Raw genomic sequence first — 26,558 nt, 5'->3', positions numbered from 1 at the left:
AGTACTGGAGTGGGGTGCCATTGCCTTCTCCTTAAATAACTTCCCCCAGGACCCTCAACCAGCATATGGCAGAACTCAAGATTCTGATGTAGGTTATGTGATGACAGAAACTGTGCCGTTAACTTGTATGGTGTGCCACCTCCAAAGCAGTAAGTATCTCTGACCTGTTGTTCTCTACAAAAACAACATAGTTCTTCATTTTACTTTTCCCTTTTAATACCCATGGGTCAAGACTAACCCAGAAAACAGACTTCTTAAAATGAGAGGGAATTTCCTAGCAGTCCAGCAGTCAGGAGACAGCTTCCACTGCAGGGGGCAGGGTTCAATCTCTGGTTGGGGAACTAAAACCTAACATGTTGCAGGGTGTAGCCAAATAATAATAAAACAAGAGTTACAGCCATTATTTACCCACTTGTTTTCATATAACCAATGAGCTAAAAAAGGAAAATGCATTTGGAACATACAATTTCTTTCACTCCAAGAGTACCAAAATTTTAGTATAACCAAGAAACAAACGATACAGTATTAGTAAAAAACAAAACAATGAAAAACTAGAGTTCAAATTATATTCCACCCTGTAAGTACAAGAGATAATTATATGAAAAACAAAAACTGAGTTGTTTTTTAGAAGTTAAATTACTGATGATGTTAAACCATGTTAGTTTTTTTAAATAACTGACATGGGGTCACTTGGATCACTTGAAAGTGGAAAGGAGTTCATTATGTTAGGCATGTAAGAAATGCCAATACTTGGTTCTCCAACAAAATAAAATACACACATCAGAAAGGTCTCAACAAAAATAAGAGAGGTACAATCTATATAAGAATAAATCTAAGGAATAAGCAAAACCTAAGTGAAAAACACTACCAAATTCTAGTAAGAGACATAGGTCAGTAAATGGAGTAATTCTTTGATTTTTAAACAGGAAAGCTCCATATTAAAATGAATGCAATTTCCCCCTAAATTAGTCTACTAATGTAATACCAATCAAAAGCCACTGTTTGTTGGGTTAACTGAAAAAACAAATCCAAATGTATCTTGGGACAAACATGTGAGAAATTCTTAGAAATTTCTGAAAAAGGTTAAAGGGGAGAAGTGAAGAGGGGCAAGAGAAAAGAGGAGTAGGAGGGCCTAGTCCCATTGAATTATAAAACCAGGTGCAAGTGACTGAAGCAGAATAGCGCTATCACAGAAACCATCCAGAAAGGAATCCAAATAAGGGGCAGCATTCCATAATCATGCGGAAAAGATGAATTAACAAACAGCATTAGAAATACAAACTAAATCTTTTATTCACAGCTGAAATTCATTTTGGTGTAAAGAATGCAGTAAGAATCCATTTTTTAAAAATAGCTACATGTAAAAATAACACAACAGTCTAGAAAATAGGATTGAATATTTTTATAAACTTGAAATGGGAAAAAGCTCTGAGTACTTTTTCTAGTATATGACTGTAAACATTTTAAAATAATGTGGCAGCCACCTCATAATTCCTTTAGAATTTTTATGCCCTTCTGAAGATGTATATCTTAAAAATGTAAGTAGTAAGCTATATTCATTCTTCTTGAAGCTCCTTTTTTATGTTCAACACATGAATTTTTTTCCTAAGTCAATTCAAAACAATCTAGTAGTCCATTAAATTGATTTGCCATATTTTAACCAATGCTCTACTGACAACCATTTGTTACTTTTTAGCTGTCTAAATAATGTGACAATTAAAGCCCTCAATATATCCTCATTCTAGTGTTTCCTTATAACACAGTTGCTAAAATTCAAATTTCTGGGTCAAAGGACACATGTATCTAAACTTTTCAAATTTCTACTTATGAATTTTCTTATCTATACTTACGAGATTTTAATGTTTATGGAATCAAACCAGTATATATATATTTTTTTTACTGCTTCTGAGTTTTCTATCATGCTTTAAAATGTCTTATTATTGTTAGATTGGGCTTCCTTGGTGGCTCAGTGGTAAAAAATCTGCCTGCCAATGCAGGAGATGCAGATTTGATCTGGTTGTGAAGATCCACTGGAGAAGGAAATGACAACCCACTCCAGTATTCTTGCCTAGGCAATCCCATGGACAGAGGAGCCTAATGGGCTACAGTCAATGGGGCTGCAAAGAGTTGGACACAACTAAACAACAGGCTTTCAGTACTTGCTGAGATGCCATGATTTTTCTCTTTTAGCCTGTTAAAATAATTATACGTCACTAAATGTGTAAAAACTATAAAGCTGTAAAAACTCCTATATCCTCACGTTATGCTAAAGTCTAGGATGCATTCAGTTTATCAACTATTTTTTGGAAGTGCTCCATCTATATTTGTAAGTTAATTGATTGTTGTTCAGTCACTCAGTCACATCCAATTCTTTGCAACCCCATGGACTGCAGTATGCCAGGCTTCCCTGCCCTTCGCTAACTCCCGGGGCTTGCTCAAACTTGTGTCCATCAAGTTGGTGATGCCATCCAATGATCTCATACTCCGTTTTCCCCTTCTCCTCCTGCCTTCAATCTTCCCCAGCATCAGGGTCTTTTCTAATGAGTCGGCTCTTTGCATCAGGTGGCCAAAGTATTGGAGTTTCAGCTTCAGCATCAGTCCTTCCAATGAATATTCAGCACTGATTTCCTTTAGGATTGACTAGTTAGATCTCCTTGCATTCCAAGGGAATCTCAAGGGTCTTCTCCAATACCAGAGTTCAAAAGCATCCATTCTTTGGTGCTCAGCCTTCTTTATGATCCAACTCTCACATCTATACGTGACTACTGGAAAAACCATAGCTTTGACTAGATGGACCATTTTTGGCAAAGTAATGTCTCTGTTTTTTAATACACCATCTAGGTTTGTCATAGCTTTTCTTCCAAGGATAAGGCTTCTTTTAATTTTATGGCTGCAGTCACCATTTGTAATGATTTTGGAGCCCAAAAAAATAAAAGTCTGTCACTGTTTCCACTGTCTTCCCATCTATTTGCCATGAAGTGATAGGACTGGATGCCATGATCTTTGTCTTCCGAATACTGAGTTTTAAGCCAGCTTTTTCACTCTCCTCTTTCACCTTAATCAAGAGGCTCTTTAGTTCCTCTTAGCTTTCAGCCATAGGGTGGTGTCATCTGCATATCTGAGGTTATTGATATTTCTCCCAGCAATCTTGATTCGGGCTTGTGCTTCATTCAGCCCAGCATTTTGCATGATGTACTCTGCTCTCTTAATTTAAATAAGCAGGGTGATAATACAGCCTTGATGCAGTCCTTTCCCAATACGGAACCAGTCCATTGTTCCCTGTCCGGTTCTTACTGTTGCTTCTTGACCTGCATACAGGTTTCTCAGGAGGCAGGTAGGATGGTCTGGTATTCCTGTCTCTTTAAGAATTTTCCACAGTTTGTTGTGATCCACACAGTAAAAGGCTTTATCGTAGTCAATGAAGCAGAAGTATATGTTTTTCTGGAATTCTCTTGCTTTTCCTTATGACCCAACAGATGTTGGCAATTTGATCTCTGGTTCCTCTGCCTTTTCTAAATCCAGCTTGAACATCTGGAAGTTCTTGATACAAGTTAATTGGTATTTGTAGGTAAATGCTAACCTGTTCAGGTTTAGAAATCATGGTTCTGCTAACCTCACAGCAGGAAAATTTGTCTTCATTCTAGGACAGCATAAACAACAGGAAAAAAATTTTTTTAATATTTTTCTAGGACTGTCATTTTGTGGGAAAACGTTTTTTATACATACTGGACTTCCCAGGTGGCACTAGTGGTAAAGAATCTGCCTGCAGTTCAGGAGATGAAAGAGATGTGGGTTCAATCCCTGGGTCAGGAATATCCCTTGGGGGAGGCAACCCACTCCATTATTCCTGAGTGAAAAATTCAATGGATAAGGAGCCTGGCAGGGGTTGCAAACAGTCAGACATGAGCGAGCATGTACATATAACTGGTGGAAAAAACAGTGTTCAGAATTGTTTAAACCACCAAGAAGTAACTCTCCTAATTCCCCCCAAAAGCCACTTATAACAATTTAATATATGTGTCATGTCCTATTGGAAAAGGAAATGGCAACCCACACCAGTATTCTTGCCTGAAGAATTCCATGGACAGAGGAGCCCAGCGGGCTACAGTACATGGAGGTGTAAGAGTCAGACACGACTTGGCGACTAAATCAGCCAATCAATCATGTCCTATACAAATGCATGTACATATGGATATACATGCACTCATCTGTGCACATGTATCTTTTAACAAAATGGCCTCCTGTTCTGCTACTTGGTTTTTTCACTTTATATAGACAATGGTCAGTATCAAGATACAGATCGAATTTATTCTTTAACAGCTTCATGGTATACTGCCTGAACATGCCATAAATTGTAAGTCCAGAGCAACAATTGTTTTAGTTATCCTCAGTGTTGTACTACTAAGACAATACTATAAGTAATGTCCCTCTACAAATATATTTGTACTCTTCTGTGTCTTAGCTAAATGGCAAAAAGGGGAAAGGGCCGAAGACTGATACTGCCATACTGTCTGCCAGAAGTGTTTATACTAAACAACTTCATGGGGTAGATTGTGACAGGAAGACATTAAAGCATGATGTAAAAACTTGAGCCATAAAAGAAAAGACAGATACATTTTACCATGTAAGAGTTGAAATTTTCTGTTAGACAAAAATAATATACACAAAGTCAGGGTACTGAGGGCTTTTACAAAAATTTAATTTAAAACCTTTAAAATTATAATGACACTAAAGACTATGAGGATAAGAATCAGTGTATCCTGTTTGCTGCTACATTCTTAGAGCCAGCACTGGTACACAGGTGCTTCTCACACACTAAACAAAATATAAACAATCCAATAGGAAAATAGGCAAAATAAAATTGTATACAAAAAATGGCAAGTGACTATAGAAAAATATGTTCAAACTTTAAACTTAAAAAGGCAAATTAAGACAATTCTCATGTGATCTATGAGACTGGCAAAATTTCACAAGTGCAAACTGGTTTAACTGTGAATGGGTAATTTAACAATTCTCTTAAAGTGTAAGTATTCTTTCACCATTATTTCTACTATGAGGAATTTAACTTACAGAAACAATCATATAAGTATAAAGAAGTAATTTCACTGTACCACTGCTTATAGAAGGGAACAACTAGAAGCAACACAAGTGTTGTCGATCAAAAATCAAATCAAAACTATGGGACATCTATATAATAATATAAAAGGAAAATTTCTAATTGCTTAAAGGGAAACTTGGGGAAGGGAAAAAGAAAGGACTCTCCTAGAAAGTATAACATACAGCAGGTGTGGGCTGGAGACTGGGGGAAAATAAAGAGTGCATACCAGAAAGGCAGATTGACAGTTGTTCATCATCCACTGGAGAGGTTTTCTGACTGTTCTTCCCACCTCCCACTTGATTTTCTAGTTTGAGTCCACTGCACATCAGAGGAGCCTCCAGTGGACTTTTACAGTAAGGGTGGTCCAGCAACTTAGAACTAAGAATATTCTGCTTGAAAGAGCCATCCTCATCCATCTGGCACGGGCTCTCATTCTGAACAGTCTCTTCGGACACAGGCCCATCTACACTCCTCACAGACTGATCTGCCCCGGACACTGACAGTTTTACTCTGTCATCACTGACAGTACTTGTCCGATTTTCTTGACCCAGAGTCATAACTTCTCTCTCGGATTCCAAGATGAACATGTTACTAGAATGATGTTCTGGTAAAGGGATGTCATGAATCAGCTCTGTATACTCCCACTTAGGAGAGGAACAGGGTGACTGGTCCCAGGTGTATGTGGCACTGCCATTCTGTTGGTCAGGGAATGCTTCATCTAAACTAAGCTCCTTGTCCAAGAGAGGGCTTCCTTTAGTGTGGCCCTCAGGCACATCAGAGTTCTTTCCCTTCACCACAGCATCGCTGTCCATATCTGGAAAGTATGGTTGATGCTGACAAGAAGAGTCTTTAGGTTCCAGGGAAGGGAATGGGCTGCAACTGCCACCCTCACCGTTCTCCCTAAGGGTCTCTTGATGGTCCCCAGTGGCCTGCACCCAGCTTTGCTGGGTTTTTTTTAGCTTGCAAACTTTGCTTTTTGTTCTGAAGTGCTGGGATCTGAGAATCCTGTACCGAAATCTAATCATGGATAATTTCTCATACATCATATGAGGAGATACTTTTATTCTTCTGTGTTGGTTAAGTTGAAATTTTTTTGGAATCAAGGGTCCCCCGTTCCTGTGGTGCTCCAGCCCTGGGTAGCAGCCATAACAAAAGCGCTTTCTCTTATGGTTGCTTAAGGTGACCACAATTCTGTCACTCTCACCTGGATTCTGGCTCTCCCCATTGAACTTCATAGGAAAATCAGAAGCTTGGGGCTCCGTCCTAGGTCTGTGACTATTGGCCTGACCTAAAACACTACTCACTGGTAAGTCAGCAGCTGGCTTCAAGAGATTTTTCTCTCCAGAATATTCATGATCAGAGTTCTTTGCTGATGACAGCAACTTCTCTGCCTGGAGTTTCAGGAAGGTCCTTGAGGAGGAAATGAAGTGCTTGGTGTCCTTTCTTTTCACTTTAGAGGCGAAAGTACAAAGATTCTGGACAGCCACATTGCCTTTTGACTTAGCAAAAAGTGGTTCATCTTGGATCCATGTTTTCTGGATTTGAAGGGCCTTCTTTCTGCACTGGAAATGCCTCAAATGCCTGCTCCAAGTAATTGGCCTTCCCAGCTTGGCTTTCAGAATGCACAAGTGTTGGTGAAAGTAGAACTTCTTAAAGCCACCAAACCCAGTATTCCATTTCTCAGAAAAGGCTAAGTGGATTCCTTTCCTCCATAGAATTTTCCTCTGTTTTTTCATTTTTCTGATGCATAATGAGACCTGTATGCAGCTGTAAAGAAGAGAAAGAAAATTTATACTTCTACCCTAAAAATAAGGTCATTACGATATATTCACAGCAAACTTTAGAAAACTGAAAAAAAGCATATGACGCTCAATATAAGATATAATGAAATCCTACCTGATCAAGGCTTTTCCCACAATGAAAATAGGGATAAGAGAACACATGACTGACTGCTCCAACATAACCCCATTTACTGTATCTGCCTCTGATAGAAACAACTTTCAGTAATCATTTCCCAACATGCAGCCAGTTTCTGATGAAGCAGAAAGGGCAGGGAGTTAGGAGAGAATTTGTAAGTTTTAGCTTTGTTTCTCATTAGCTAAGTGATTTTAAGCAAGTCACCTGAATTCTGTATTCTCATTTGTAAAATGGATGGAGAAGGGAGATGCAACCAGACACCATTTAAAACTGAGTCTACATCAAAACAATTTGTTCCATACAACAAATTTTGTACAGATGGAAATACAAAGGAAAGGCAAGGCAGGGACTTTTACTCTGTAAACAGTCATCCACAGGCAGATAGTCAATAAACGCATGCACTCAGTGCCTCAAAAGGGAGACCAGCCTCCTCTCTGTCAGTCAGACTTTCTGAATGACTATGCAAAGACAGGACCCTATCGGGTGCTCTCATTCAGGTATGGTTCTCTCAGTCAAGTGAATATAAGAAAAAAGAACCAACACAAGTATGTGTATCTGTGTATGAACTTTAGAAACATACTTATAGGAAAGGGTAGATGAAAATGATGGTCAAAATCAAACAATTTCCCCTCAGATTTAATAAGATCTAACACCACTGAGGGTCGCAAAGAGTCGGACACAACTGAGCGACTAAACTGAACTGAACTGAACACCACTGAAGGTTCTTTAACCTAGAAAGAAAGGCACCAGCCATTGCAGGTCTAACAGAAGAAGTGAAAAACCAATATCCTAATTTCAGCTACTATTAATAGTAACTTACTAGGAAAAGCTGTATTACCTTTCTGTGCATTAGTTTTCTCTGGAGGAAAAGAAAAAAGAAGGACTGAACACGTTTGCCTCTGTTCTCTTCACAAATCTCATTAAGATGCAGAAATGAAGTTTTAAAAAAAGATCAAAACTCTCTATGACAACAAAAAAGGAGGCAAGAGCAATAAAACTGTTGAAAGAAAAAAGCAGATGAATGACTGATAACAGACAGAGCAGGCCAAAAGAGCTGAAATCTAAGCCAGAAGTAGAGGAAGCCAAGTAGCAAGTTACAGGACCCCAGAAAGGCTCAGGAAGCAGAACAACAATACCCATGAACGTCAGGGAATGAGGAGAGCAGAAAAAGGAAGGACTGGCTGAAAGTCTGAATAAGCAGCAGTTAGACTCCAAGATCTCTTCCCCTACCATGGCAGATGATCAAAGTTTCACTTTCTCAGAGGAATGAACCACAACAGTCAGGCACATCATATACAACTGAGAGCAGGGGCACAAACAAGAGGATAACTTAGTTGTTTTGGTTTTTTGCTCATGACTTTTTATTTAACACCAAAAACACTTTGTATTGCGGGACACAACTGAGTGACTAATGCCCACACACACAGCCAATTAACAAGCTGTGATAGTTTCAGGTGAACAGCCAAGCGACTTGGATATAGATGTATCCATTCTCTCCCAAACGTCCCTCCCATCAAGGCTGGCACATAACATTGAGCAGAGTTCCATGTGCTATACAATAGGTCTTTATTGGTTTTCCATTTTAAATATAGAATTGTGTACATGACCTTCCCAAAGTTCCCAACTATCCCTCCACCCTGCACCGGGCAACCATAAGTTCCTTTTCTAAGTCTATAGCTTTCTGTTTTGTGAGTTCATTTGTAATACTTCTTTTTAGATTCCACATATAAGGGATGTCATATGATATTTCTTCTTTTCTGTCTGACTTACTTCACTCAGTATGACACTCTCTAGGTCTATCCATGTTGCTTCAAATGGCCTTATTTCATTCTTTTTAATGGCTGAGTAATATTCCATTTAATATATGTACCACATCTTCATTATCCATGAGGATAGTTTTACATAGTGAATTCCTCCTGAATCTCTTTCCCCATTGAGTTCCCAGAAAGGTGTATACCCTCAAAGAGGAGACCAGTTCTGGGAGTGAGCGAGGGGTGGGGTAGCGATAGATCACTCAAAGAGAAAAGACCAACAGTATACTGGTATTAGGGGATGCCACAAGGACACAGGCCCAAATAATAACCCTCAAGTTTAAGAAACAATGAGACCCCAAATCCCTCCCCTACCCAAGACTGGAAGTTTCTCCTTCAGAAACGAAGTTCTGCAGACAAGGGGATCCCAGGAACAGCAAGAAAATGGAATTATAGCAATTGTACATTGATCATAAGCCCCTCAACACTTTCCCACTCATCTCCCCAAACCCTGGCATGCTATCTTATCCATCCAAGCAGGAGATTGGAAGATTCTTCTTTGGAGAATTTGATTAATACACAAGAGAATACATAAATACAAATATCCCCCCACAAAATGGCCCAACATGGCTCACAGTGCACCCTGTAGCTGACAAGTCTCACCACAAGCTCAGAATTTCCAAGCAACTTCTTATTGGTAAAATGACAGCATAACTAAGAATCACCAGACTTCTACGGATAAAAAGTAGACCAAAACAAACAGATAAAACTGAACGCATATTTAGAAAAGCTAACTTAAAAAAACCAAGGAGGACTTACTTCCCTGGTGGTACAGTGGATAGGAATCTGCCTGCCAATGCAGCAGATAGGGGTTCAATCCCTGGTCCGGAAAGATTCTTTATGTCCTGGAGCAACCAAGCACCAGTGCCACAACAGCTAAGCCCATGCCCTTGAGCCCATGAGCCATAATTACTGAGGCCCAAGGGCCCAGAGCCTATGCTCCCCAGCAAAAGCAGCCGAATAATGAGAAGCCGGCACACCACAATGAAGAGTAGCTCCTGCTCACTGCAACTAGAGAAAGCCCACGCTCAGCAATGAAGAACCAGTGCCACCAAATCGATAAATATTACTTTTTAAAAAATGAGGAGGGGAGAGAAGGGAAGTTACTGTTTAATGGAAACAATTTCGGTTTAGGAAAACGAAGATGGGTCTGAGGATGGATGGTGGTGATGGTTGCACAACAATGTGAACATATTTAATGCCACTGAACTGTATATCTAACAATGATTAAAATGGTAAATTTTATGCTATGTATACTTTACCACATTATTTTATTTAAAAAAGAGAGAGGAGAAAAAAACCCAGTACTATCCTCAAGGAAGAAAATATTGCAGCCACTGGGGAAAAAAGAATATGTTACATTTTTTAAAGGAACGATGAAAAACAACAAAAGGCTTAGGCTTAGCTTAAAATAGGGCTGCTACTGCTAAGTCACTTCAGTTGTGTCCGACTCTGCGACCCCATAGATGATAGCCCACCAGGCTCCGCCATCTCTGGGATTCTCCAGGCAAGAACACTGGAGTGGGTTGCCATTTCCTTCTCCAATGCATGAAAGTGAAAAGTGAAAGTGAAAAGTGAAAGTGAAGTCGCTCAGTCGTATCCGACTCTTCGTGACCCCATGGACTACAGCCTACCAGGCTCCTCCACCTATGGGATTTTCCAGGCAAGAGTACTGGAGTGGGTTGCCATTGCCTTCTCCCTAAAATAGGGCTAATATTACTTATATTTAAAATTGAACAATAAAGGCTGATGGAGAAATGGAAAAAAGACATAAGGAAACAATTCAAAAGTAAGGATTTTTAAATTTCCTTTGAATATAACATGTTCAACTTCATACATTAAAAAACTGTCAAGGGGGCTTAGAAGATAGGCAAAATGGGTGAAGGGGGTTAAATGTACGAACTTCCATAAATAAATATATAAACAAGTCATTCATGATGATGTAATGTACAGCATGGTGACTATAGTTAGTAATACTGTACTGCGTATTTGAAAGTTGCTAAGAGTAAATCTCCAAAACCTTCATCACAAGAAAAAAATTTGGGAGGTGGGGAGCTATGTATGGCGATGGATTTAGCTAGATTTATTGTATTCATTTTGCAAAGCATACAAATATTAAATCATTATGTTGTACATCTGAAACTAGTATGTCAATCATACTTCAAAAATTTTGGCAAAAGTTATTACAACATATACTGTTGGTGGGAGAAAAAAAACTTTTATACTTTCCTTGTGGGAACAAATTGATAAAGTCATTCTGGAGAGGAATTTGGTAATATCTAACAAAACCATACAAATACTTACCTTTTAATCCAACAACTCTGCTTTTAGGAATTTACCTTGAAGATAATAATGAAAACACATAGAAAAGTTATTCACTGCAATGTTTGTAACTGCAAAATATTGGAAACAACCTAAATGCCCATACATAGGACAGTGGTTGCATAAACTATGGTTCATCCACACAATGAATGAAGCTATAATATAGAATAAGGATAAGGTCTATGAACATGGAGTACTCTTCAGGTTAAATGATAAAAGCAAAGTTCAAATGAGTGTCAGTGATATGCCACTGCAATAGTTTAGCCAAGTGTGCAGTTAGAGAAAACAGTCCATCCAAGATCACTTCTACTTCTGGCAACATATGAAAGTTTGGGGAGTTTCCAAAACCACCCCCAGATTTGATAATTTATCAAAAGGACTCATAGAACAGACTGAAAACTGTTAAATTAATAGCTATGGCTTATTACAGTTGAAGAATGTGGATTAAAATCACCCAAGAGAAGAAGTTGACCAGAAGTTCACCATATGGTCAACACCGAAATCAGATTGATTATATTCTTTGCAGCCAAAGATGGAGAAGCTCTATACAGTTAGCAAAAACAAGACCAGGAGCTGACTGTGGCCCAGATCATGAACTCCTTATTGCCAAACTCAGACTTAAATTGAAGAAAGTAGGGAAAACCACTAGACCATTCAGATATGACCTAAATCAAATCCCTCATGATTATACAGTGGAAGTGAGAAATAGATTTAAGGGACTAGATCTGATAGAGTGCCTGATGAACTCTGGACGGAGGTTCGTGACATTGTACAGGAGACAGGGACAAAGACCATCCCCATGGAAAAGAAATGCAAAAAAGCAAAATGTCTGTCTGAAGAGGCCTTACAAATAGCTATGAAAAGAAGAGAAGCTAAGAGAAAAGGCGAAAAGGAAAGATACAAGCATCTGAATGCAGAGTTCCAAAGAATAGCAAGGAGAGATAAGAAAGCCTTCCTCAGCGATCAATGCAAAGAAATAGAGGAAAACAACAGAACAGGAAAAACAAGAGATCGCCTCAAGAAAATTAGAGATTCCAAGGGAACTTTTCATGCAAAGACGGGCTCGATAAAGGACAGAAATGGTATGGACCTAACAGAAGCAGAAGATATTAAGAAGAGGTGGCAAGAATACACAGAAGAACTGTACAAAAAAGATATTCACGACCAAGATAATCACAATAATGTGATCACTGACCTAGAGCCAGACATCTTGGAATGTGAAGTCAAATGGGCCTTAAAAAGCATCACTACGAACAAAGCTAGTGGAAGTGATAGAATTCCAGTTGAGCTTTTTCAAATCATAAAAGATGATGCTGTGAAAGTGCTGTACTCAATATGCAAGCAAATTTGGAAAACTCAGCAGTGGCCACAGGACTGGAAAAGGTCAGTCTTCATTCCAATCCCAAAGAAAGGCAATGCCAAAGAATGCTCAAACTACCGCACAATTGCACTCATCTCACACGCTAGTAAAGTCATGCTCAAAATTCTCCAAGCCAGGCTTCAGCAATATGTGAACCGTGAACTCCCAGATGTTCAAGCAGGTTTTAGAAAAGGCAGAGGAACCAGAGATCAAATTACCAACATCTGCTGGATCATGGAGAAGGCAAGAGAGTTCCAGAAAAACATCTATTTCTGCCTCATTGACTATGCCAAAGCCTTTGACTGTGTGGATCACAATAAACTGTGGAACATTCTGAAAGAGATGGGAATACCAGACCACCTGACCTGCCTCTTGAGAAACCTGTATGCAGGTCAGGAAGCAACAGTCAGAACTATACATGGAACAACAGACTGGTTCCAAATAGGAAAAGGAGTACGTCAAGGTTGTATATTGTCACCTTGCTTATTTAACTTATATGCAGAGTACATCATGAGGAACGCTGGGCTGGAAGAAGCACAAGCTGGAATCAAGATTGCCGGGAGAAATATCAATAACCTCAGATATGCAGATGACACCACCCTTATGGCAGAAAGTGAAGAGGAACTCAAAAGCCTCTTGATGAAAGTGAAAGAGGAGAGTGAAAAGGTTGGCTTGAAGCTCAACATTCAGAAAACGAAGATCATGGCATCTGGTCCCATTACTTCATGGGAAATAGGCGGAAAAACAGTGGAAACAGTGTCAGACTTTATTTTTTGGGGCTCCAAAATCACTACGGATGCTGATTGCAGCCATGAAATTAAAAGACGCTTACTCCTTGGAAGGAAAGTTATGCCCAACCTTGATAGTATATTAAAAAGCAGAGACATTACTTTGCCAACCAAGGTCCGTCTAGTCAAGGCTATGGTTTTTCCAGTGGTCATGTATGGATGTGAGAGTTGGACTGTGAAGAAAGCTGAGCGCCAAAGAATTGATGCTTTTGAACTGTGGTGCTGGAGAAGACTCTCGAGAGTCCCTTGGACTGCAAGGAGATCCAACCAGTCCATTCTAAAGGAGATCAATCCTGGGTGTTCATTGGAAGGACTGATGCTAAAGCTGAAACTGCAATACTTTGGCCACCTCATGCGACGAGTTGACTCACTGGAAAAGAGTTTGATGCTGGGAAGGATTGGGGGTGGGAGGAGACGGGGACGACAGAGAATGAGATGGCTGGATGGCATCACTTACTTGATGGACATGAGTTTGAGCGAACTCCGGGATTTGGTGATGGACAGGGAGGCCTGGCGTGATGTGATTAATGGGGTCGCAAAGAGTCGGACACAACTGAGCGACTGAACTGAACTGAAGAGAAGTACATACTGAAGAGTCCAGGGGAAGTAACAAATGCATAGCTTCCAGTTGTCCTCTCCCCATGGAGTAGAGTTAGCATTACTCTCCCACGATCAATGTGTGACTAAGTGTGACAAGAACTGCAATCCAGTGAGGCTCATCGAAGTCTTGACATCCAGAATTTTTATTGGGGTTCACAGGCATAACCGATTGCTCACATGACAGAGCTCAATCTTTAACTCCCCTGGAGATCCACCGATGTCAAAGTCATTACCTTAAATCACACTGCTGGTTTTTTCTGGTGGGGCCAATCCCATTCTAAATCATATTGTTAGACTACCAGTGACCCAAGCCCCCCAGACGAATCAGACATTGCATTCTGAGGATTTAGAGATTACCTCTTAAAAGCCAAGGATAAAGGCTTTCATCCTGCACAAGTTTAAATTCTTTACTATACTATATACAGCCACCTTTCATAAAAGAAAAAAATAGTATACATGTATCTGCCTTTTTGTGCCCCCAAATCAATTAACAGGAAGACAAACCAAAACTAATGAGAATAGTTACCTACAGGGCATGGTAGATGGGAATAGGGTGAAAAGGAAGAGGAATAGGAAAATGTAGAAGGGATGAGAGGGGAGTGGTGCTTCTCACATACACCTTTTTTGTAAAGTTCTGACTTTCAGGACTATGCTAATGTTTCATATAATTTAAAAATATACATATAATTAAAATGAAACACAAATAATAACAAATGAGCCTAACTGTATTGCAAATAAATAACCACACTGAAAGAATATAGCAGAAAAGAATTAGCCAAAGTAACTTGGAAAACATTATTCTGACTGTATACATCCAGATAGCTCAGTTGGTAAAGAATCTGCCTGCAATGCAGGAGACCCCAGTTCGATTCCTGGGTCAGGAAGATCTGCTGGAGAAGAGATAGGCTACCCACTCCAGTATTCTTGTGCTTCCCTTGTGGCTCAGCTGGTAAAGACTCTCCCTGCAATGCGGGAGACCTGGGTTTGATCCCTGGATTGGGAAGATACCCTGGAGAAGGGAAAGGCTACCTACTCCAGTATTCTGGCCTGGAGAATTCCATGGATTCTACAGACCAATGGGTCACAAAGAGTCGGACATGACTGAGTGACTTTCACTTTTTCAGTTTCACACCCCAGAAACAAAAGGATTATATTCAAATACTGTTCTTTAATTAACAAATTTGCTTTTCACAGAGGAGTGAGTTAATTCTTAACCTACATTCTCAGTATTCAAAAATTGAGCAAGTAAGTAAATATGTTGTACATAATCAGAGCTAGGTTTCAGAATGTTGGTGAAAGCAGCTACATTTTGTGGTATCCACATGAATTCATGGTGTGTTATACACGCTTACACACAGGTACAGATCTAGAGATGCACATACTCCTATTGATTTCCTAGCTCTATCTGCTTAAAGAGACTAGAAGCAATTACATCCCAGTAACAAAAGAAATGGCTGATTCCAGAGCTGGGGCAGAAGTAGAAGATGAGCCTGGAATATCACTGTAGTGCCAGAAAGTAAACAAGTGCTCAAAAAAACAATGACATGTCAAAAGAACACAGGAGCCAATTTGAAGGGACCCATAAAGGCCAAAACTCCTGAGCAACTGTGTATGTAATGATAGTAATGGCTGATAACTCAAGAATAAAACAAATAGCCTGAGTCTATAAATAAATGAGGATAAGAGACAATCCTTACAGAGATTTTTCAAATTAATAAATATAGAAGAAATAACGGAATAGAAAAGTTACAGTTTGCAACTCCTCTCAGAAATAACTGACTCAGGCAAGAATCTAAAACTAGAGGGTGAAAATACATTGAGATATAAGCTATTTAATAATCTCAAAGTACCTTCCACAAGATACTTCAAATTACAAAAGATAAAATTGTGCCTTTCAATGGAAAAAATTCAGCAAACATCTCCTTCATCCCCAGTGAAGAGACACATGGACAGCATATGCCTCCTGATGTGGCACAAGATCATATGTGTGGTATTCTTGTCAAAAAAAACCACCTGAATCTAATCATAAGGAAATAATAGACAAATATACATTAAGGAACACTCTACAAGAAAACTGGTCATGGACTTCCTTGGCAGTCTAGCAGTTAAGACTGCTTCCACTGTATGGGGTGTGGGTTCAACCCCTGGTCAGGAAACTAAGATCCCACATGTCCTGTGATGCAGCCAAAAAGTAAAAAACAAGCAAACAAAAAACTGGCCAATATTCTTCAAAAGTGTCCATCAAGAAAGAAAAAAATGGACTGAGCAACGGTCCCAGATTAAAGAGCTAAGACTAAGGAGACAAAACAACTAATGTAATGTGTAATCCTGGATTGGGTCCTAGTCTAGAAAAAGGAAATTGGTGGGAAAACCAAAATAAGATACATAGGACAGTTAATTCCAGGTTTTGACAACATAATATAAACTGAGGGAAAGCTGGGTGAAGTGTAAATATTTTTGGAAATCTGAAGTTACTTAAAAGTGTGAAAAGTTTAAATTTTTCTTAAACATTTAAAAATCTGAGGACACTCCTGGGTGGCTCAGTGGTAAAAAATCCGCTTGCCAGTGCAGGAGACGTGGGTTCAATCCCTGGGTGGGGAAGATCCCCAGGAGGAGAAAATAGCAACCCACTCTAGTATTCTTGCCTGGGAAATCCCATGGACAGAGGAGCCTGGTGGGCTACAGTCCATGGGGGTCGCAAAGAGTTGGACATGACTAAGCTCAGCACAGCAGCAGCAGTACACAGAATGTAGCACAAGATGACAGAGATTGAAAATAATGAAAATTAAAAAATGAAAAGATCAAGTCAGGAGATCAAATATTCAAAAATGCCAAATACATGATTCAAAAAAATTCTCAGAATTAAAGGACAGGATTTTGTACATGGAAAGAACCTATTAATGAATGAAAACAGGGTCATCAATCTGACAATCAAACAAGACATATCAATTATCAAATTTCGGAATACTGGAGACAAAACAACCTTCTATGAGCTTTGGTGAGGGGGTAATGACAAAAAAGGATCCATATATAAAATAGATAAAACATTAAATGTAAAATATATAGATTACAGAAATATATTTATATGATTAATATACAATATTTACATTATATACATATACATAAGTAAAATCAGAAATAAGAATGGCAATGGATTTCTTTAACAGTAAGACTGAGAACTAGAAGAAAATATACTAATGCTTTCAAAGTTCCAAGGGAAAATTATTTTCAAAACAGAATTTTACCAGCCAAATTATCAATCAAAATTGAGGATAGCAGGAAGTATGTCTCCTGAAACTGACAGAATGTGAAACTGACAGAATTTCTAAACTATCTGAATGCAAAGACAGGAGATATAGACAACTGGAAAAGAGTCTGAAGATAAATTACTAATAAGTACACAGATGGCTACCCACTCCAGTATTTTTACCTGGAGAATTCCACGGACAGAGGAATTCTTCCTGGCTGGCCACAGTCTATGGAGTCACAATGAGTCGGACACGACTGAGTGACTAACACTTTTACTTTCACACAGAACACTAAACAGAAGAGACTACTAATTTCAGGGACAAAAAAAGTTGTACAAGAAAGGAAAGAGTCACTGCAAATCATAGTATACTACATACTTTTAGTTGTGACTACCACTTACATAATTGTAATAAGGTAAACACTGATCTAATTGATCTTTCCAAAATCAATTTAGAACAGGAAATATGGGTGGCAATGTTGAATGATTCCAAGATTTGAGAAGTTCATAGTGCCCAACAAATGCATAAAGTAACTTTGAATATTTAAGAATGAAATAAAAATACTATTTTGTCTTTCAACTATTAGCTTGATAGAAAATAAACACTTTAATAAGCTATTTAGACCCAATTACTTAATAAATTAAACTACTAGACCTAAAGGCATTATGAAAAAGACATTAAGGGGGTATGAACAGAGAAAATTTGGGAACCTCTGTTTTAGAGTACTGTATTTTACTTTAGTTTTTACCAATGTAAAAATCACTTTTAAATAAACGTCTTAATATGAAATTCAAATATGCTTTCATTGTGTACTGCCAATATAAAAGGAGATTTGGGATTTATTCTTCATAATACTTAAAAGTAATATACTTGTTGAGTAGTCATCAATAAGATATTTATTAAAAACTTTTAAAAAAATGTTATTTATCTATTTTGGCTGTGCTACAGGAGCTTCTCATTGAAGTGGCTTCTCTTGTTGCAGAGCATTAGCTCATGGGCTTCAGTAGTTGTGGCTCCCGGGCTCTAGGGCACAGGTTCAACAGTTCTGTCCCAAGGGTTTAGCTGCTCTACCTGGATCAGGGATCAAACCTGTGTCTCCTGCATTGGCAGGCAAATTCTTTACCACAAGCTATCAGGAAAGCCCAGATATTTATTCTATTAAGAACATCACATAAAAGTACACACAAAGCTCTATAAGTACACACAAATTTCTATAAGAAATTTCAATTGAAGTAGGAAAAAGAATATAATTAAGTTCTTAAAAAATCTTCCCCCAATTAGAGAAAGCTACCTGGACTGTTCCTTTAAATTAGACAATTCCTGGGTAGTCCAGTGGTTAGGACTCCATCTGTCACTGCTGAGGGCCTGGGTTCAAGCCCTGGTTAGGGAACTAAAATCCCACAAGCCACGCGGTGTGGTCAAAAAGAAAAGAAGAAAAGGTAAATTAATCTAACACTTTCGATGGTGATTTTAACAATCACCATCAGAATAGCTGATTATAATGGCTGAAATTATAAAAATATACAAGTAACTATTAAATTTCAGTTCAATAAATATTTGAGCTTCTACAAAGAGAACAGCGCTGTGCTTTCAAAAAATATATAGTCTAGTGGGAGAGTTATCTGAACAAGTATAAACAAATGTGATGCATATAAGAACGGTAGAATTCAGAGCCATGGGTATATCTGGCAAGAGGGTCAAGGAAGACCTCTCTGAAAGAATTATTTTTAAGCTCAGACAAAGGATGATAAAGAGTTACTAGTTAAAGTGAACAGATAAATAGAAGTCTGGGAGAGGGCATGTAGCACTAAAAGGGGCTGGAGAGGTAGGCAAGAAATAGAAAAACTAAATTAATGATGCTGCTATTTAACATAAAGGTAGTGTTAAGCCACTGAAAGAAAAAGACAGGTCTAAGATCCAATTTGCATGCTTAAAAAGATCATTCTATCTGTAGAATGCCTGGGAGAAGACCACAGGAAAGGAAACCTATTAGGAGCCTGTTACAGGTAAATGAAGGCACAGTGAATGGATGAAAGGAAAACTGGGAGAAGTAGCAAAGTGAACTGATCTTGAGATTTTTCAGGTCAGAAATGTCAAGACTGTGGGAAAGCCAGTATGCAGGGGTAAGAACTTCGGTATGAGTAGGGGAGATTGTGTTATCATTTATATGGAACAAATAAAGACTGGAGGAAAATTATACTGGCTATCTCTTCAGTTTTAGACATGTTAGATTTGAGGTGAATGTAAGAAATCTAAGTGGATGCATAATGGTGGATACACAAGTCAGGAATTCTAAAAAGAGAACAACACAGAAATTCCACTTTAAGTCATCAACTGATAGTAACCAAAGCTACAGAAAATGTTAAACTCACCAAGGAAAATTTGTAAAACACAGAAGAGAATGCCCAGGAGGGTAGTGTCCTGAGGAACTGTAGAATGTAAGAGTTGAGGAAAAGGAAGAAGACTACTTTGCAAAGGAAAGTAAGAAGGAACGATTAGGGAAATAAAGTGGAAAATCACGTAAGTATGGTGCCCAGAAAGCTAGGGAAAGTTTCTAGAAAGAGGGAAATGGTCAGTCAAAGGCTATTGAGAGGTCAAGTAAGATAAGGATTAAAAAGTGTCCATCTGATTCTCATGACATTCACAAGAGGAATTTTAGTAAAATGGAGAGGACAAAAGTCAAGATGGAGTAAAGAAAACAATACATAAAACTGCTCAGGAATCATGAGTAAATATGAGGGCAGATTTTTTAAAAATGGAGACAATTGTATGTGTTTAAATGTTGATGGAGTGCTTTACTTACAGATACAGATGGCTGTAACTGTATACAGATGACTAAAGATGTATTTTACTTTTAGTCCCTCCTAAAACCCCATTAAGATGAGAATAAAGAATTTTTTAACTTATCTTTTAAAACTAAAATTGACACACAGTGAAATGCACAGATTTTAAGGTTGTTTTTTTTTTAAAGCACGTGGAAGAGAGGAAGTTGGAATGCAGATTGACTTAAAGACCTAAGAAAGTTAAATGTCAAGCTTGCAATGAAAAAAGCAATTCAATTTACATAACAGTGCCTCAAAACAGGTCAGGAATCAGCAGCAGCAGCTTCTATGAAAGGGGTGTGAACACCATGATAAAAACAAGGGGATGGATCAATTGTTTAGATACCCTTCTACTCTCCACAAAACCCAGCCAACTGCCCCTCCCCCCAACCTTGCCTTCTAGACTATAACAGCGCTAACCAACAGAAGTTCTGCAATGAAAGAAATATGCTATACTGGCCCTGTCCCATATGGAAGTCTCTGGAAACACGTGGTTATTGACCACCTGAAACGTGTCTACTGTAACTGAGGAACTAAATATTTAATGTTACTTAATTTTAATTATTTAAATTTTAGTTGCTACATGTGGCTAGGGGCTACCACACTGGATAAGGCAGCTCTGAAGGGAAAACAAAGGGTTCCTGGACCGGACAGCATCTGGTCCAGTTGAGAATGAGGGTATCATACTGAAAATAGTTGAGTTCAATGAGCATAAGTGAATGTTTATACACTGAATGCTAAAATCTCTACGATTTTCCCCAGGTTAGCTACAAGACTGCTGACAGCCCAGTTTATAAGCTCCAAGCCAGAGATTTGAAGATTCTTTGGGAAATCTAAGGAGCCTAAGGAAAAAAAGACAAGGATAACACTGTTGAAGGCTATCCAATAAGAGTCCAACCAGTGTACCCTAAAATCAATAAATCCCAAGCATGAACTCAGAGCACGTGTAATTAAAATTAAAAGCAGCCTCCACATAGGGTCCCTTAACATTTTTGCTCCTATATTCTCGGCCATGCGGTTGTGTGTTCACCAAATACCAACATTCCTTCTAAGATAAACCAGGAGAATTCCCTGATGGTCAAGTGGTTAGTACTCTGAGTTTTCATTGGTGAGGGCTGGGGTTTAATCCCTGGTCGGGGAACTAAGATCCCACAAGCCATAAGGCAAGGCCAAAAAAATAATAAACAGCAAGCAGATATGGATAGTATATATTAAAAAGAGATAAAACACAAACACACAAGGGAAACAGAAGTGAGCTTTCAACTCTTACTAGATATTCACTGACCCAAGGAGAGCCTAAAGTCTGAACAATCCTTAAGAGGCCTGGTATTTATTTGTGTTTGCAGTGGAACCACTGTGTAGGTTAACTCAACCATCACTAAGAGAAGTTCTTTCTCCTGTAGTTAGGTGCCTTCCAAGTGCCTCAGTGGTAATGAGTCCACCTGCCGATGCAAGAGGCATGGGTTTGATCCCTGGGTCGGGAAGATCCCCTGGAGAAGGAGATGGCAACCCACCCCAGCATTCTTGCCTGGGAAGTCCCATGGACAGAGGAGCCTGGTGGCGGGCTCCTGGCTACAGTCCATGGGGTAGCAAAGAGTTGGACATGACTGAGCGACTAAACAACAAGACAGTAATGAGAACAGTTGTGTAGTAAGTGAACAGGGGGGAGGTTCAGTTCAGTTCAGTCGCTCAGTCATGTCCGACTCTCCGCGACCCCATGAATCACAGCACGCCAGGCCTCCCTGTCCATCACCAAATGGGAAATAGATGGAAAAACAGTGGAAACAGTGTCAGACTTTATTTTTTGGGGCTCCAAAATCACTGCAGATGCTGACTGAAGCCAGGAAATTAAAAGACGCTTACTCCTTGGAAGGAAAGTTATGACCAACCTTGATAGTATATTAAAAAGCAGAGACATTACTTTGCCAACCAAGGTCTGTCTAGTCAAAGCTATGGTTTTTCCCGTGGTCATGTATGGATGTGAGAGTTGGACTGTGAAGAAAGCTGAGCGCCAAAGAATTGATGCTTTTGAACTGTGGTGTTGGAGAAGACTCTTGAGAGTCCCTTGGACTACAAGGAGATCCAACCAGTCCATTCTAAAGGAGATCAATCCTGGGTGTTCATTGGAAGGACTGACGTTAAAGCTGAAACTCCAATACTTTGGCCACCTCATGCGACGAGTTGACTCACTGGAAAAGACTCTGATGCTGGGAAAGGTTGGTGGCGGAAGGGGACGACAGAGAATGAGATGGCTGGATGGCATCACCGACTCTGTGGATATGAGTTACCTGCTCTTCAAAAATGAGAATGAATGGTGGTGTGGTTTGTTTTTTTTCTTAAGATTTTTTGATGTGGACCATTTTTTTTTTTAAAGTCTCTCTTGACTTTGTTACAATATTGCTTCTGTATTATGCTTTGGTTTCTTGGCCAGGAGACAGGTGGGATCTTAGCTCCTCAACCAGGGATCGTGCTCCCTGTATTGGAAGGTGGAGCATTATCCACCGGACCGCCAGGGAAGTCCCAGAATGAATGGGCCATAGCAGGAAATAAGATCAAAAACAAAAAATAAAAATAAAAAATACTGCCCACTGGCATCACAGGACATGAAAGCATCATACAAACATCAAGACTGAAAAGTGAAGACCTGCGTGTTTACGGCGCTTCCTGGTGACGGGCAGTTCAGCCACCAGATACAAAGTGGACCGAGTCAAATATCCAATTTTGGTCTCAAGTCCTTACAGACAGAGAAGACTGCCTCAAGGACCAACAAATGACTTCCAAACTCCGCTTCTCAGAGGGTCTTCAAGTTGTCACTATCCCATCCCTGCCTTTGCTTCTATGTTAAATCTGTAACACCAGTTTATATTAAAACTGTGAACCCTGGGTTCGCATTTAGCCTTTCTAAATACCTCTACTTGGAAAGCGTACTCCATCAGAATCTGACTTAGGCTTCAGAATTAAGGAACTTCAGACACAAAATTTTAAAATTTAAAGACTTAGCAACTCAGTTTTTCATCTTAGACACATACCAAAGTCTCTCTAAATTCTGAATGTATAAATTACCTGTTACCATGACTTAAATAGGGTCATTTTTAGAGAGAAAATAATTCAGTATCTTTAGATTCGGGACACAGGATCCATTTCTGAATCTACTACTAACAGAGCCTTTTCATTGCTTCAGTGATTCTTATTTTATCAAAGAATAATTTGATAATGAATATATCTCCCCAAAAGAGAATGTTCAAATCTGATAATAATAATTGTGCTTAATAATCTATTATCTTACGAATCCTGAAAATATCACTCCCCCTCCCCCAGCAAAAGTCACATTTTCATTATAATGAGTAAGAAAAATACATATAAAGCACTGTTACTTCCCCATCAGTTGATCCTTTCTAGACATTTACTAAATTCTTTGAATCAGTGGTACAGTACAATTAATCAAAAAAGAAAAAGGGACTAAAATTCAAGGACCAGCTTAAAGCAATCCTGAGAACCTCTAGTTAAATCAGGTGCTTATAAGGCAATTAGAGATGTTACAGGGCTTCTCTAACAGTTCTCACATGAATTCCATAGGAAGCTGGCTAGTGATACAAAGAGGTCATGCGTACCAGGATGAAGGAGAGGGTGGGAGGACACCTGTGGATAGTACAGTGGGTTCATGACAAGCCAGAACAAAAGCAACATTTTTCTGAATCAGAATTTTTCCACGGTTTATGAAGGCCTGGCATAAAAGTCTAAAAAACTGATTTAAAAAGTGACATGACCTTTATATAATTCTACCAACAACACCTAAGCAATACTGAGTAAAAAAATTTTAGTGTAAAATCTATTATTTTCATTAAAGAGCATTAAGGAGTCTAACTGCACAGAGAACTATGAAAACAGGACTACACAGTTAAGCCACTCAGTTGTGTCTGACTCTTTGTGAACCGGTGGACTGTAGTCTACCAGGTTCCTCCGTCCATGGGATTCTCCAGGCAAGGATACTGGAGTGGGTTGCCATTTCCTTCTCCAGGGGATCTTCCCGACCCAGGGATCAAACCCGGTTCTCCCACACTGCAGGCAGACGCTCTACCCTCTGAGCCACCAGGGAAGCCCCAAACTACTAACAAATGACATTTTTTCCACGTCAGTGCTCTCAGCACTAGAAAACCTGAAACAGTACTATTGATTCAAGTCAGGTTATCTGTTAAGAAATGGAAGAGAAACAAAAAATTAAAGAGGCATAGGCAACAAACTAATTGAGCACGGCACTTCACCTCTCTGAGCCTGTTTATAAACTAAAATACGATCTACATGTATTTTCAAACTATGAATATCACCTGAAAGGCTTTTGAAAAATCACAAATACCAGGGTCCTATTTCAGATCTATTAAGGTAGTGACTGGGCATCAGGGGTTTTAATTCCCCAACTGATTGTGATGTCCTGCAGATTTTGGACCACTGGATTAGATGACCCTCAAGGTTCCTTTCGTATCCATGACTTAAAATCCCAAACTGACAATCCTGTGTTCAAAGGAAGGGAAGATTACACTTCATCATGCTCCACTGACCATATCATGCTCCAATGAGGAAAGGCTGCTGCTGCTGTTGCTAAGTCACTTCAGTCGTGTCCGACTCTGTGTGACCCCACAGACGGAAGTCCACCAGGCTCCCCCGTCCCTGGGATTCTCCAGACAAGAACACTGGAGTGGGTTGCCATTTCCTTAATTTGTGAGACCAAGCAACTGTAAGAACAGGTGCTACTCATTCAAGTCACTAACTGCATCGCCCTTCTCTCCACCCCAAACACTTCTCTAACTTAGAGACTACTAAACTTCAGAGCGGGGAAACTTCTTCTCAACTTACCAACACAGAGAAAGGTCTCTCTCCTCATGTCAACTTGGAACTGTAATGTCTGGCCACCCAAAGGATTCAAGTTCCTGTATTTATTCTCTGAACATTTTTAATTAACATGAAATGTTTCAGAGGCAGAGGGAGAAGTCCTCAGAAACGTGCAAAGAATTCCTTCAAGAGTGGGCCAAGGTGTGAATGAAGCCCTTCCCAGCTTTTTTGCTAGAAAGGACCCACTAACTATACTGAGAAAGGAGCAAAACTGATTCAGGTCATCCCTCATATATTAATAATGTGTAATCAATAAGCATGAGAAGTCCGGGTGACTAGGAGAAACTGACTTCTTTCTAATGCTGCCCAACCCAAAGCAGAGACTACAGTCAGATTTTAACACACAAGATACTAGTATCTCCTCTGGCACCCTTACCCACACCAAGCGTAGTTATTCTGGGTAAAAGACAAAACTAAGAACATTAAGTGTCCTGGGTATTCTTAAGCCATGTTTAACCTGATTCCCCAAATATATTATGATTAACATTCTGATTTCATTTAATTCAAACTAATTTTTATAGATAAAAGAAAGTTCCATTTTACATGGGTTAAAAATGTCTAACGAGATTAATACCACTACCAAATGGCAGGCCAGAATTTCAACTCAGTTCTTCTGACTCCAAGTCCAAAACCCATACCTCTGACATCCTCGCTGCATCCCTCCTCCGCAAAAGAGTGGTCACTCTTGTATGACCAAGAGTGGTCATACAGTAGAACGGAGGTTGATATTACCTAGCATAAACAGAATGGGAAAACAGGCTTCCGACCATTCAAATACTCAGTTGTGCCATACCCGTTCACTAGAACCGGGTCCCAGGAGTGTGAAGGATGGAACCAAAGGTTTGACGGAAGCAGAGTTGTCGGAACAAAACCCAGGACGGCAGGAGCCGGAGGACCTCTACCAGCCGCAGTTCCTCTTAAAGCTTCCCCCGGCTTCAGGAGGAGTGGCCGGGGGCGCTAGTCCTCTCCGCTTCTGCCTCTTACAGCTCGAACTGGTGAGAAGGCGGGGAGGACACTGGTCCCTCGGGACGAGCTCCTTCCCCGCGCCCAGAAAGGCACAGAAGCACGGGGGAGAAACCCACTGCCTCTGGTTCGGTGGTAGGGGAAGAGCATCGCACCAGGCCTCCAGGCCGGGGTGCTGAGCTGGCGCGCACTGACGCGGGAATGGCCAGCCAGCCAGCTCGGTCCGCCAGTCATTCGCCGGATTTGACACCCAGGTTCCCGCTTACCTACGTCCCTCGCTGCCGGCACCTGCCCCGTCGTGGGTCCAGATACTGCGGCAGCTCGGACTGCGGCCCCGCCTTCGCCAGCTTTAGAGGAAGCCTCGTCAGCCAGCAGGAATCCGGCCTGCTTACAGCAGCCACCGCCGCCGAGCTTCCTCTGGATCCGCTGCCGCGACGCCGGCGCTCACTTACACCGTCACCTCCTTCGGTGCTCTTCCGCCTCGGCCCCGCCCGAGCCGTGTGTAGAGGGCGGGGGAGCGAGGGAGGGCTCGGCGCTGGGGGCGTGGCCCAGCTTGCCTCCGCTTCCGGCGGCGCACGCTCCCCCGCCCTCCCGGGACGTGTGCGTTTGGTTCCGCGCTGGCGCCTCCTTTCTAGCGCCTGAGGGTTATAGAAACAGGGATCTGAACGTCAAACCGGGTGTGAGGCTTCTTTACATACTGCTCTCAAGTTTGTAAGGGCTTGGCAGACCACAGCTACTATAC

At 40.1% G+C, this 26,558-nt stretch overlaps 1 protein-coding gene across 5 annotated transcripts in view; it reads right to left on the bottom strand.

Annotated features, from left to right (window-relative positions):
* SENP5 (SUMO specific peptidase 5) overlaps positions 1 to 26,220 on the bottom strand; it is a 62,356-nt gene extending 36,136 nt beyond the window's left edge. For all 5 annotated transcript variants that reach the window (XR_008683132.2, XM_055405329.2, XM_055405440.2 and 2 more), the window contains exons 1-2: positions 26,083 to 26,220; positions 5,325 to 6,865 (exon numbers count right to left, since the gene is read on the bottom strand). Coding sequence is in view for 4 of the 5 variants with exons in the window: in XM_055405329.2 (XP_055261304.2) it covers positions 5,325 to 6,834 (1,510 nt within the window). In the remaining variant the exon portion in view is untranslated. The remainder of the gene's footprint in view (positions 1 to 5,324; positions 6,866 to 26,082) is intronic.
* Between the last annotated feature and the right edge of the window lie 338 nt (positions 26,221 to 26,558).

This window comes from Moschus berezovskii, chromosome 1 (genome assembly GCF_049115385.1).
Source record: "Moschus berezovskii isolate FMDL1 chromosome 1, NW_MosBer_1.0, whole genome shotgun sequence".
Classification (NCBI taxonomy): domain Eukaryota; kingdom Metazoa; phylum Chordata; class Mammalia; order Artiodactyla; family Moschidae; genus Moschus; species Moschus berezovskii.
The sequence above is the reverse complement of the archived record's forward strand: the minus strand, read 5'-3'. Positions and strand labels throughout refer to the sequence as shown.